The sequence below is a fragment of the Mustela erminea genome, chromosome X (genome assembly GCF_009829155.1).
Source record: "Mustela erminea isolate mMusErm1 chromosome X, mMusErm1.Pri, whole genome shotgun sequence".
In the NCBI taxonomy this organism is placed as follows: Eukaryota; Metazoa; Chordata; class Mammalia; order Carnivora; family Mustelidae; genus Mustela; species Mustela erminea.
In genome coordinates this window covers 47,966,496-47,978,882 of record NC_045635.1, presented here as the reverse complement: position 1 = coordinate 47,978,882, position 12,387 = coordinate 47,966,496, and the positions used below count along the sequence as shown (strand labels likewise).

At 37.9% G+C, this 12,387-nt stretch overlaps 1 protein-coding gene across 7 annotated transcripts in view; it reads right to left on the bottom strand.

The window, feature by feature from the left end:
- RRAGB (Ras related GTP binding B) overlaps positions 1 to 12,069 on the bottom strand; it is a 36,924-nt gene extending 24,855 nt beyond the window's left edge. The window contains exons 1-5 of one of the 7 annotated variants that reach the window (XM_032330714.1): positions 11,977 to 12,069; positions 10,459 to 10,492; positions 8,045 to 8,144; positions 3,650 to 3,733; positions 1,675 to 1,741 (exon numbers count right to left, since the gene is read on the bottom strand). In XM_032330714.1, coding sequence (XP_032186605.1) covers positions 1,675 to 1,741; positions 3,650 to 3,733; positions 8,045 to 8,144; positions 10,459 to 10,470 — 263 coding nt within the window. In that variant the 5' untranslated portion in view covers positions 10,471 to 10,492; positions 11,977 to 12,069. Of the gene's footprint in view, positions 1 to 1,674; positions 1,742 to 3,649; positions 3,734 to 8,044; positions 8,145 to 10,458; positions 10,534 to 11,355 lie in introns of all 7 variants that reach the window. The other 6 variants (XM_032330715.1, XM_032330716.1, XM_032330712.1 and 3 more) reach the window with 6 other exon arrangements.
- Positions 12,070 to 12,387: the final 318 nt, after the last annotated feature.

The window sequence follows — 12,387 nt, the reverse complement described above, 5'->3', positions numbered from 1 at the left end:
GTAATGGGGATTAAGGAGTGCACTTGTCATGATAAGCACTGGATATAATATAACACTATATTAACTGTACTGGAATTAAAATAAAATAAAATAAAATAAATAAAACAGTAGAGTTTGGTCATGGGGGGAAAAAAAAAACATGTACCTAGCTTTCAGTCTTGTACTTTTGCTATTAATTAGCTGTATGACCTTGGTGGATTCTTAATGTCATTGTACCTCAGCTGCCTTATCTGCAGAATTAATGATAACATCTTAGGGCCTAAAAGCAAGGAACTTGGACTAATCTCTTGAAAGAGATTACAGAATTAGAAGAATGATAAAGATGAAGGATTTGTATGGAAAGAGCTCTAGAGCACTAAGTGATCCATCTGCTAGCAATAATGGGAATCATTTTCTTTTCTTTTTTTATTTTTTATAAACATATAATATATTTTTATCCCCAGGGGTACAGGTCTGTGAATCGCCAGGTTTACACACTTCACAGCACTCACCATAGCACATACCCTCCCCAATGTCCATAACTCCACCCCCCCTTTCCCCAACCCCCCTCCCCACAGCAACCCTCAGTTTGTTTTGTGAGATTAAGAGTCATTTATGGTTTGTCTCCCTCCCAATCCCATCTTGTTTCATTTATTCTTCTCCTACCCTCTTAACCTCCCCATGTTGCGTCTCCACTTCCTCATATCAGGGAGATCATATGATAGTTGTCTTTCTCTGCTTGACTTATTTTGCTAAGCATGATACCCTCTAGTTCCATAATGGGAATCATTTTCTTATAGAATACTTGGCTATTTCATTATTCTTTCAACAAACAACTCATTGGGCACCTATCCATGATTGGTTCTATGCTAGGAGCTGGTAAACACTGAGCCAACAATAATGTCTATTTATTTTGTGAGGAACTTTACTATGCATTTGTATCTCATCTTACTTAATCATCAAAACACCCCTATGATTTAGTACCATCATTATCCTTATTATACAGATGAAGAAACTGGCTCAGAGAGTTTAAATGATCTACCCAAAGTAACACAGTTAACAGAGCTGTGTTACAAACCCCAGTCTATCTCCAGACCCTAGGTTCCTAACCACTGTGCACTACACACTGCTGCTGAAACATGGAGATGCAAATGGCCATAGGGTAAGGAGCAATACCTCCATATAAGCACAGTGAATATGCATTTATGATGGAATATTCTGGAAGTACCTCAGCCATGAAAGGAAAAATTATTTCCTACTTCTCCAACAGTTGGTAACTCAGTTGGAGAATATGAGCTTAGGGCTGATCTACAGTGCTTAGACTGCCTGGAGATTGAAATAATAAAGAATGAAAAGGTATTACGGTATGATGGCTAAGAGCTCAGCACTGATATTATGCCACCTGAGATAAAAATCCAATTTCTTCTCCTGCAAGAGAGGGGGATAATCTATCCCATACTACAGATCCCTAGACACAGCCTATGTTAGTGCTGATTAAATATGTCACACAGAGAGGGCATTTCCACAATTACATAAAAGTCAGAGATCTTTATTTAATCAAGTGCCAATTATGAAACAATTTCTATCAAATGTATCTATTACAAATGATAGTTACTGTAATGTATTTTCCATGCTGATTATACTAGGTGCCATGATTACTGCCACTGGTGCCACAAACAAGCAAACAGTACTCACCCACCACAGTCCCACAAGTTCAATACCAGGTTTCCCAGAAATCGAACATGAGAATGTTCTACATCAACTGGAAGACAAATATGACAAAGCTAGTAACTGCAGCACATGAGGTAAAATTCAAAATAAGCAAAGAACTAACCCATGGAATTTAGAAGGACCAAAGTGGAGTGAAATGCTCAAAGCTTCAACAAGAAGGTGACTTTCAGCTTAGTAATATGGTTTAGTGGCAAGGTGGGCACCTAAACTATTCTGAGCTACAGAACTGGCTCTCAGTGTAAGTAATTTTACTTTTTAGTAGTTTAGTGGTTAGAGCAGAAACAATCTCCAATTATAATATTGTTAAAATTTCAACATGTAAGACAAAGACATATACTATTTAATAACTCTTCAGTGACCCACCAACACCCTCCATAAAACAATTTTTAAAATGACAACAAATACCAAATACAAAACAAGCATAAAACATAACCCAACTTGCTCCCTCTATTGGTTTCCCTATTTCAATTAATGACCCTATTATTGTCCCATTTTGGGGAAGATGGTCATTGTTGACTCCTCTGTCTGACATTCATTGCTATTTCTTTGTAATTCCTCGATTTCACTCCTTGTTTTACAACCTGCCACTAACAATAAGGAAGGCCCTTAATTTCTCAAGCCTACACAACTACAATTGCTCCATAATTACCACCCAGCAGGAAGCCATACCCTCTTACAGGCTATTGTCAGATTCATCTTCTTAACACTACTTTGAACATGTCACTCCCCATTCAAAAAACTTGCAATGGTTCCTCCATGCCTACAGAGGGGCATGGAAGGTCCTTCAAATTTGGCTTCTAATCTACCTTTATATTCCCCATTGAGTCACATTAATAAAGACTTTTGTTCTAGTCCAATTTGGTTTATTTATAGTCCTCCCCTATCCCACTACCTCCCCAACCCCCAACATACCTTACACATCAGGGGTCGCAAACTTGCTAATATGGGCCAGGCCAGTAAATGTACAAAAGCAAAGATGATCATGTATGGAGAGTGAATATCCACCCAAGAGGGTGATAGAGAAGGTGGCAATTACACAGCTCTAGCTCATCTGTCAAGGCAGGAATGTGGGATCAAGATGATCATATCTTTACACTTTTCAATATTAGAGAGAAACCAGATTTTTATGGAAACTTTTACCTATTAGTACCTAATTCCAATTTTTCTAAGACATTGTAGAAGCCAAACAAAACATATCTATAGGCCTTATCCAGCTTACAGACTGCCTGTTTGCGACCTCTGCCTTATACTTCCCTCCCCACTCTATACTTTGCCTACTCTGTTCACCTGCCTAGAAAGTCCTCCCCACCTTTCTTTCAAAGTTATATTCATCTATTAAGACCCAGCTTAAATTCACTTTCTCTAAAGGCCCTTCCTGGCCACCCCCACTTACTGCCATCACTCCCTCTGAATCCATTCAAACATTTATTAAGCATCTACTCTCTGCCAGGCACCAAAAATCACAAGGAAAAATAATGAAAGTTCTTATCTTAAAAATTTCTTAAAGTCTAGCAATCATAATTTTTACAATTTTTGTAACACTCAATCACACAGTGATGTTGCTTCTATGACCATCTTGAATCTATTGATTATATTGACTGCTATCTAACTTTTGTGCAATTTTATCTTCTCATAACCCAGACCATAAGCAGCGAAGCATTAGAACATGGGTACTAAAAAAAACATGGGCATTGGAGTTAAACAGTTCGTCATTCAAATACCAGCTGTACCTCTTTGTGTGACCTTGGGCAAGTCACTTAGCCTCTGGGTATTAGTTTCCTTTTCTATTACAAAAGGTGGAAGGGATGTTATTGACCTCACAGGATTGTTGTGAGGATTAAAGAAGTTATATATAAAGTGCCTGGCACGTAGTAGGTGCTCAAACTACTTCCATTCTCCCCCTTACTTCCCCATCCTTGGAAAAGGAATCATATCTTACATGTCTTTGTATTTCCAACAGAGTCTACGAGAGAGTAGGTGCTCAAACTGCTATTAATTTGAAGACTATGTAAACGGTCTAGTACTAAAAAAAAAAAATGGAAAGAAGTGCTACTGAGAAAGGGAAAGACAATAACAAAAGAAGTGACAGGATTCAGTAACTGTTTAGATATGAAGCACATGGGACAGAAATCTGGTTTCTACTCCCATATCACAGAAATTGTTCTCATCAAGTGATCAATGGCCCCATTACCAAATCCACTGGACTTTTTAGTCCTTGTCTTACTTTCTGTAGCATGACACTGTTGACTACTCTCTTCTCAAAAAATTCTCTTCTCTTGGCCTCTGATATCATACCTATAACCTTTCTGGTGTATCTTCCTATTCTTCTTTCTGTCCTTTAAATGTTGGAGCACTTCAGGATTTCACCTTTGGCTACCTACTTCCCCCCAGGCAAGCTACTCTATTCATATTGTTTTAACTTAAGTGTTTATTTCTAATACAGATGTCCCTCTCCCTTTTTGAAACATATACTGGACATTTTCACTTGAATAATGCATAAGTATCCCAAACTCAGTGTATCCAAATATAACTCATCTCCCCATTTTTTCCTACAAAATCTATTCTTCTTTCAGTCTTCTCCATCTTAGTGAATTTAACCAGTTGCCTAAGCGAAAACCTTAATTTCATCCTTGAGTCCAGTCTTTCCTCCACTATTCCACCCAAACCTTTCAACAAGTCCTACTGACTCTATCTCTTAAGTATATCCCAAATGTATTTGCTTATTATATCTACTACCACTACCCTAACCCAAGTTAAGGCCCCATCATCTCTTACCTGGTCTACTAAAATAGTTTCCAAATCTGTCAATCTGTTTCTACCCTTGCCTTCCTCTAATCTATCCTCCGTGTTAGATATAATAGTCTCTTCAAAATGCAGATTTTACCCCATTATTCTTTAAAAAGAAAAAAAGTCTCTGTGTATATGACCGTATATACCCAGAAAAAAAAAGGGCCTAAAGGACAATCTCAAACTACTAACGGTGGTTGTCCCCAGGAAGCAGGCCTGAGAACAAGGGAAGGAGCACACTTTCTATACTTCTGCAATGTCTGAATTTTTCACAAGTATTACTTTTGTAATCAAAGTTGAAAATTAAAAATAATAAAATCTGATCATGTTACTTTTCTATTTAAAAACTCTCTATGGGCTGCCCTCTACCCTCAGTTCAAACTATCTGACTTGGTTTATAAGGCAGTTTATGATCCAATCCCCACATTCTACCTTCCTTTTTAGTCTTAAGTCTCCTAAGTGGCCCTGTGGCTCTCCTAGTCTTCCTGTCCTGCTGTCGTAAGAGCAACTGAAAAGAACCAGAACATAGCATTAGGAAATCACATACATTTATGGGGCAGAAAGAAGAAAATATTTTTTAAAGGGGGTAGGGATGGTTAAAGATAAAGGAAGAAAACCAGAGTAATAAAGCATTAAATAAAAGCCAAGGGAACAGAGAATTCTGAGAAGGTAGTAAATCTTGGAACTGTCAACAGTGTTTGTGACTAAAATATTTTATAATCTTATTTTTATTGAGAAGCTTACTATTCCAACAAACACATTTTAACAGCCCACAAATAAATTAATTATATCACCATGCTGTACCCTTACCACAAATTTTAAAACACAGTAGGCTCTAAGTTTAACAAAATAAAATTGGATCTTTTTTCAGCAATGCTAGACTAGAAAAACACTAAAACATTAAAGGTGATATAATATTTTAGAAGTACTCTTTTGCTACTGTTAAAGAAAATCAACTTCATAAAAAGGAAGAATAAGTAAAAATCAATGCACTATATATATTTTCAAATAGTCTGTAAGTTTAGCAATAGAACCCAGACCTTTTTTCAACAATGACAAATTAGGTAATGATACATTAAAGCATTAAGTCCAACATAATATTTTAAAGCATCCTTTTATTACCTTTAAGGAAATACAGTAATTGCTAACAAAGTATATCAAGAAAGGTCCCATTTGAGACAAAGCCTTGTCCCATTCACAGTGCCTGGCACATATGATGGTCCAGAAAAGCACTTACTGAATGAATGGGATGCTAAAATGTATAGTGTACACATAATCTGCAATATTCTGTTCATAATTTTTAATGATGCTGCTAGATTACTTCAAAACTATTTCAAGTAGCTTGAACAGTTCTGAAATTTAGGTTGTATGACTATTCACTAGACCAAGGGTAGTAAATCAACTCTGCTGATCACCTAAAAATAAAAATATTAATTGACTAGAAAACTGACCATTGCTTCAATAAAACGTATAGAACTTAAACCACACAAAGAAAGAAATCCTCCAAGAATGGTGACTGTGGCACAGTGGAGAGAGCAGGAACACAGAGTGATATTCCAGTTCTAAGGCTTGCTAGGTGAATAAGCTCACATTCTAGATCATCTATCAAAATGAAGTTAATATAAAAACTAAAGTAAATTAAAAAGCATGTAATACACAGAAGCTTCCTCTAATTTACTGAAACCATATGATTATTAGGTCCAGATCTTTAACTTGGGATAATAGAAAAAAATTAAAATTTACCAAATCAAGATAAAGAAATCTGGACTGGTCCTTTCTAGAAGGAAGCCTCTCAAGGCATGACAGGCTATAGGACCCTGTCCTGACCAAAATTTCTGATGAACAACTTAGATGAAAACTAGATGAGAGGCTTATCAAATGTACAAAATGCACAAAGTTAGGAAGAATAGCGAATCTATCAGATGAGATAATAAGCACCTAAAAAGAAAACAGATCTGATCCTCTCTTTTCTACAGATAAGGGAATTACAGCCCTGAGAAATAATGAGTGGTCCTGGACTTCACAGTTAACAAATACTGGATACAAGAAGATATGTGCTAAAATAAACAAAACTGAATAATTTAATCAAGTAAGAATTTATTCTTAGATTCAAAATATTAGCTGCACAAGAAGAAGAAGGATGGTATGTGTTTTAATAACAATGTATGTGAGAAGAAATTTGTTTTTTAGTATGACTCAGTATAATGAAAGCCACTCCACAAAATAAGAGTAGGGGACTAGACTGTGTTAACAGCAGTGTGAGGCCCAAAATAAAAGATATAATAGTCCTTCCTTGCCCTGATCAGATCACATCTATATTCAAATCTCAGCACTTTAAAAAAATGTAGATATATTCAAACAAGTCTTTAAAAATGTTTCAAGATGATGTCGCATGAGGAACAGATGAAAGAACTGGACATGTTTAACTTAAGGAAGATAAGATTTGGGAAGCAAGGATGGCTAGGAGAGATTGAGACATCAATCATACTCAAATATTTGTAGAGACTCAGTGGAACAGAAAGGATACCAGCTAAGAGAAACAAAGAGAAACAGATTCAGGGTTCTAAGAAATAGCTTTCTAACCACTAAGGCTGCTCCAATTATGAGAGAATATATAAACTCCAAGCACTTTATAAAGAAAAATACGGTTTCCTTCTTTATATCCTAGGGTCTGGAACACAAGTTGTTTTAAAAATGTTTGTTTTTTCTTGGAACCAGAGTGAGATACCTTAAAAGAAGTAGTGGGTGACTTGTCCCTAAAAGTATTCAAGATGCTAAAAACTCAGATCAGGAATCTTGGAAAGCCAGGTAGAGCAATGCTTTCATCACTGACAGGCCAAGGACCATGGCAGAATCCAGAAATGCCTGGATGCTGCAAAACAAAATAGCATTACACTCGAAACAGAAGAGGTCTCCCAGAAGCATAGATCCACTGAACGGCAGCCATGGTAGCCCAGCTAGGCCATTATTAAGAAACCAGACTTAACATTCAAATTATAAAGGGCAATGAAACATTTCTCAAGTCAGCTGGAACTCCAATGAGAACATCTATGTATATCCAGGAAGAGAAGCAGCAGAGTACACATCAGGTTAACCTTCCCCTCACAGCCCTGCCCACCCCACTCAGAATGGACCTTTTAATGAATATTAGGACTAATCTTTAAAAAAATCTTAGGAGATTTTGTTATGCTTGTTAATACGTATCAATTAATTTCCCTTTATATAAAAAATTAAAAACAAACTCTCACAAAAAATAAAAAAGCAAACAAAAGGGTCCCTATGTTTGTTTAATAAAGACCAGGATAAAAAAGCAAGTTGGACAAGGGTATCCCACTTGGTAAACAACCTAGAAAGAAGCTCCCCAGACAGCAAGCAGTAATAACCAGAATTAGGCTGTACCCCTTCGAGAAAGAACGAAAAAACAGAAAAACCTGCTCCAAAACAAATGTCTCAATTTCTGCAACCCTAAGTTACTGCAACCAAGTGTGTTATGCAGATTATTAATATTTAAGATCATCTGATTTCGGAATTAGATAAAACATCTTACTTGTTGCACCAAGGCGACGTGTGTCTCGGGCAATATAATTTGCAAAGATAATAGACCTCATGCTGGTCTTACCAGACCCACTTTTACCCATTAACAGCACCTAAGGACAAAGTAAGAAAAAAACAAACTTAGAAATCTAGAGCAAATCAAGTCTAAAAGGATCTGTTTCTCTCTTGTACTTGAAGTTTTACTGAAGTTGACAGTACCAACAACCTATTGCCGGTACTTGTAACTAATTTAGTTCCCTGACCAATGGTAAATGCAGAGATACCAAAAATTCCAGGAGTCAGGCACATATGTCACACACCTCTTAGCGATAAAATAACATGAACTTATTATGGTAGCATTATACACTATCATTCATTCAGAACTATGTTAGAGAAATAACAACTTGAGGAAATTGAACCCTGATCTCTCATAATCTAATGCTTTATGGACTGAACTACCTGACAGGAGATTTCATTATAACTGAAAGTTCTCTCCCCTGCTCAAGGTCAACCTTCCCATCTCTGCCCTTGATCTCATCTCTTCTACGTACTCTATGTTTTTTTCATTAATTACTCTGAATCTTTTTTTTAAGGCGTCCCATGGCCTACATAAAAGACCTTCCTTGATCTGGCTTATCTACTCCTCTGCCCTTACCTCCTGGCCTACAACATTTAGAGTCCAGGAATAATGAACTGAACTAAACCTCTTATAGTCCCTATGACTGCTCCCATAATTCCAGGGAGCCCAGTTCTATGTCTTTGTTTCATGCTGTACCCTCTACCAGTTATTTCCCATTCCTTTTTCTTCCTTCATCTAAGCTCCACTCATCCATCCCTCAAGACTTGGTTCAGTAAGCGTCTCCCCAAGAAGCTTCCCTGACCTCAATGACCTAGGCTGGTGTAGGTGTGTTTCACGCCTTTCCTCCCATCACACTCCTATTGTATTGTAAAGACATAACTGCACTGCAGTTATTTGGGCTGTGTGTGTTTGTTTGTTTGTTGTTGTTCTTTATGTTATTTTTGTCTGTGTCTCCCAAGACTGTGAGTTCTTGAATGGCAGGGAGAATTCCCTTTGTATCTCCAGTGCCAAATATATAACAGATGCTTAAAATATATTCATTGAAAGAATGAACAAGCTATCTAAACAAAGACAGAAGACAAATAAGTTTTTAATGATGAGAACTGTCTAATGGAAAAGGTGACCTTATGAAGGTGAATAACCTTTATGTCAATATCAGCACCTAACAAAGACAGAAAAACACCTATCAAAGATGCTATTGATTCTTGCACAAGGAGGAAACTGTGTAAGGTGACATTTTCAGAGTTTTTTCAAACTTTAACATTTATGGACTATAGTTCCAATTACCTTACTTTTCAAATGAAGGTGTTACAGGTTGTATCTTCACTCCCAAGAAATTTTTAAAAATTTTCTAATTACAAATACAGGGAATATTAATGAAAGTATACTTCACTCAGTGTCAATTTAACCTAGCTATTTAGGCACATAACTTTATTTCACTAAAAAAATGTTACTAACAAGACAGGCTAGGGTAGTTACAATTTCTTTTTTGTTTTATTCTTAGTCATGTAGAAATTTCTGGTATTTTTAGCCATCCTTGTTGATAACAACTTTAGATAACTTAGATAGGCTCATCAAGAACATTGCTTTAGGAAATTGAGTTATATAACTGAATTGTTAGATAAAGGGTAAATATGGCATATTTCTTGTGTTTTTTATTTAAGAAATCTTCAACTGCTTATGAAAGACTAACCATGCATTTACTCACTTAAACTTCATAATGACCCTACGAGATAGGTAATATTATTATCACCATCTTACAAATGAAGAAACTAAAAGTCCCAAAGGTTCAGAAATTTAGACCACAACTGTGTCCTTATTGATTCTGCCTAAACCCCAAAGTGGGGCAGAGCACAAGAGGACACTCAATTCCACCTGGAAAACTCATAAAAAGACCTTATATACGTATCATTTAAATTGGGTCCACATAAATGTGCAGGAAGAGGCCTGTGTAGTGTTTGTGCATGGCCCACAAAATGAAAATTTATAAATTTGGAGAAAAATTGGAGAAAAATAGCTTCTGTATGGCTATAATAGGGTGGTACAGGTATGGCAGATCAATTTAGTCAGGAATAGAAGGGCATTCTATATGATGAAATCATTTGGATTTTATTCTTTGAATCTTGGGAAGTTATGAAACAGTCTTAAGTATGTGAATGACCCAATTAGATTTAAATATTAGAAAAATTAAATCTGATAGCAAAGAAGAGGACAAGAGTCAAAGAGTACAGATATAAGATTCCTGCAATGGTCCAGGAAAGATGGTACATATACATCAAAAATCTATTTCCTGAATCATAACTTCTTACCTTTACTTTCATGCATTTGATCTACCTAATATGTCTTACCTTTTTCTTCATGGCTGTATTTGGTAGCACCCACCTGCAGATATAAACCAAAAGACAGTTTCCAGGATCCATTGCCTTAGAAATTGGAATTTAAAAAATACAAATAAATGTGGAGGTGCAAAAGAACATGCTTAGCACAACGGCTGAGTACAGCTGTATGTAGGAACTCAGTTAAAGAGGCCCTTGTCTTCCTAAATTATAAAACTGGGTTCAAATTCCCTACCCCTAATTACAATACTCTGGAGATGGGTCCTAAGAAGACTGGCTTACTAATATAAATGAGCAATAAAATTCAAGATTCAATTTTTTTATCATCTTAAAAAATGCATCAAAGCAACACATTCAAGTGCTTTAATAAATCAAACAATATTATCTTATTTGAATGTCCTTTATAATTTTTAAGTTAGGTTATTTTCAAAATGTGGGTATGTTTAGCCAGCTGTCCTTTCAAGTTAGATTTCACTCATTACAGGCACAAAGTATATAAAATACAAATCTCAAATTCAGGTACAAAAAGGTACTGAAATCACCTTTTAAGCCACTGATCTCTGCCCCCAGAAATACCAACCTTCTTCCTAGTCTTCTTATCCTCAACTCGATGTTAAATCTCCTTTAATGAAAATTCAAAGCAACCCAGAACTGCCTTCTCAATTAGAACACGCCCCACCCCACCCCCAAACCTCGGGATTGACATCAGGCCCATCCCAAGGGCTGTTTCTATCCAGTTACCAACCAACCAGTCTTGCCAGTTTATCCTGACACCAAAAGCATGATGCCAATCAACCTTACTGGTAAATCAAAGCAATTTATCATAGGTGGGGTGTTCTAATTCACAGTATTTTCTTAGTTAGAACTCCATCACCACCTTCCAGGTTTGACATAATAAACTTCACCCACCCAAGCGATCCTTCCGGTTCCCCTATGGGAAGATCCATTCTTGGCCCCAGATTCTCTTTCTCCATCTTTCTCTCAGAGTCAGATTCTTCCATCGTGCAACAAGTCCTTTCCAGTTCTTTCTAGACCGTAGTACTCTTTCTCTTTTTTTTTCTTTTTCCTTGTTCACACCCTCAGTCGCTTATTTTTATTGCCTGTGGCCGCGAGGCCTGCTCTATTCTTGCCTCCGCCTTTGTCCACTGGGGGGGGCTGTTTTCCCCACACCTTAACCACCTCAAACTTGGCCTCAAGGCACAGCCGAGTTGGCCACCTCAAAAGCTGAATGATGTGGTTGGTGGCGCAAAGGAAAAGACGGAGGATGAATTTCAGTGGCGAAGTGGGGATGGCAAGGGTTCGTGTCGAGTTTGGACCTCAGGCCCCAAAGTCTCGAAACGCAAAGGTGACTTCACCCGGGAAGAGGTGGGGACGGCGGAGGTGGCAAAAAGAGCAGACCCGTGCGGTACGCACTAAGTGGCCAACGCTTCCGCCAGATTATTGTTACCGAGCCTGGCCGCCCAAGAGCCTCCGCCGTTTAACAGTAGTTACGACCCAACCACCCGCCCTTCAGGAGCCCAGGTACCTCACCGCAGGCTGAGACTGCAGGCCAGGATCACGTGGGCACCTGCCGTAAACCCGGAGCCCGTCACGTGACAGCTGCTACCCGAGGGGCGGGCCGACGGGGAAGAAATACCATAGAGACTGCGCAGAGAAAGAGTGTCACCAGTCCCCGTGACGTGGCTCCAGTTCCTCCGCTTCTTTGAGACGGTTAGGGAGCACTCAGTCTATAGGCTCTTCGCTTGTGGTCCCCGTGCCCCGACCCGTCCGGCACACGGACGGAATTAAAGGAGTCGTTTTAAATTTCAGTGCTTCAATGCGTGTGTGTGTGTGTGTGTGTGTGTGTGTGTGTGTGTGTCTTCACTTAAGGCCCCCGTAGTCCGACCCGTCTGACACTGAATTAAAGGAGCCATTTTCAACTTCAGTGCTTCAACACTAGCC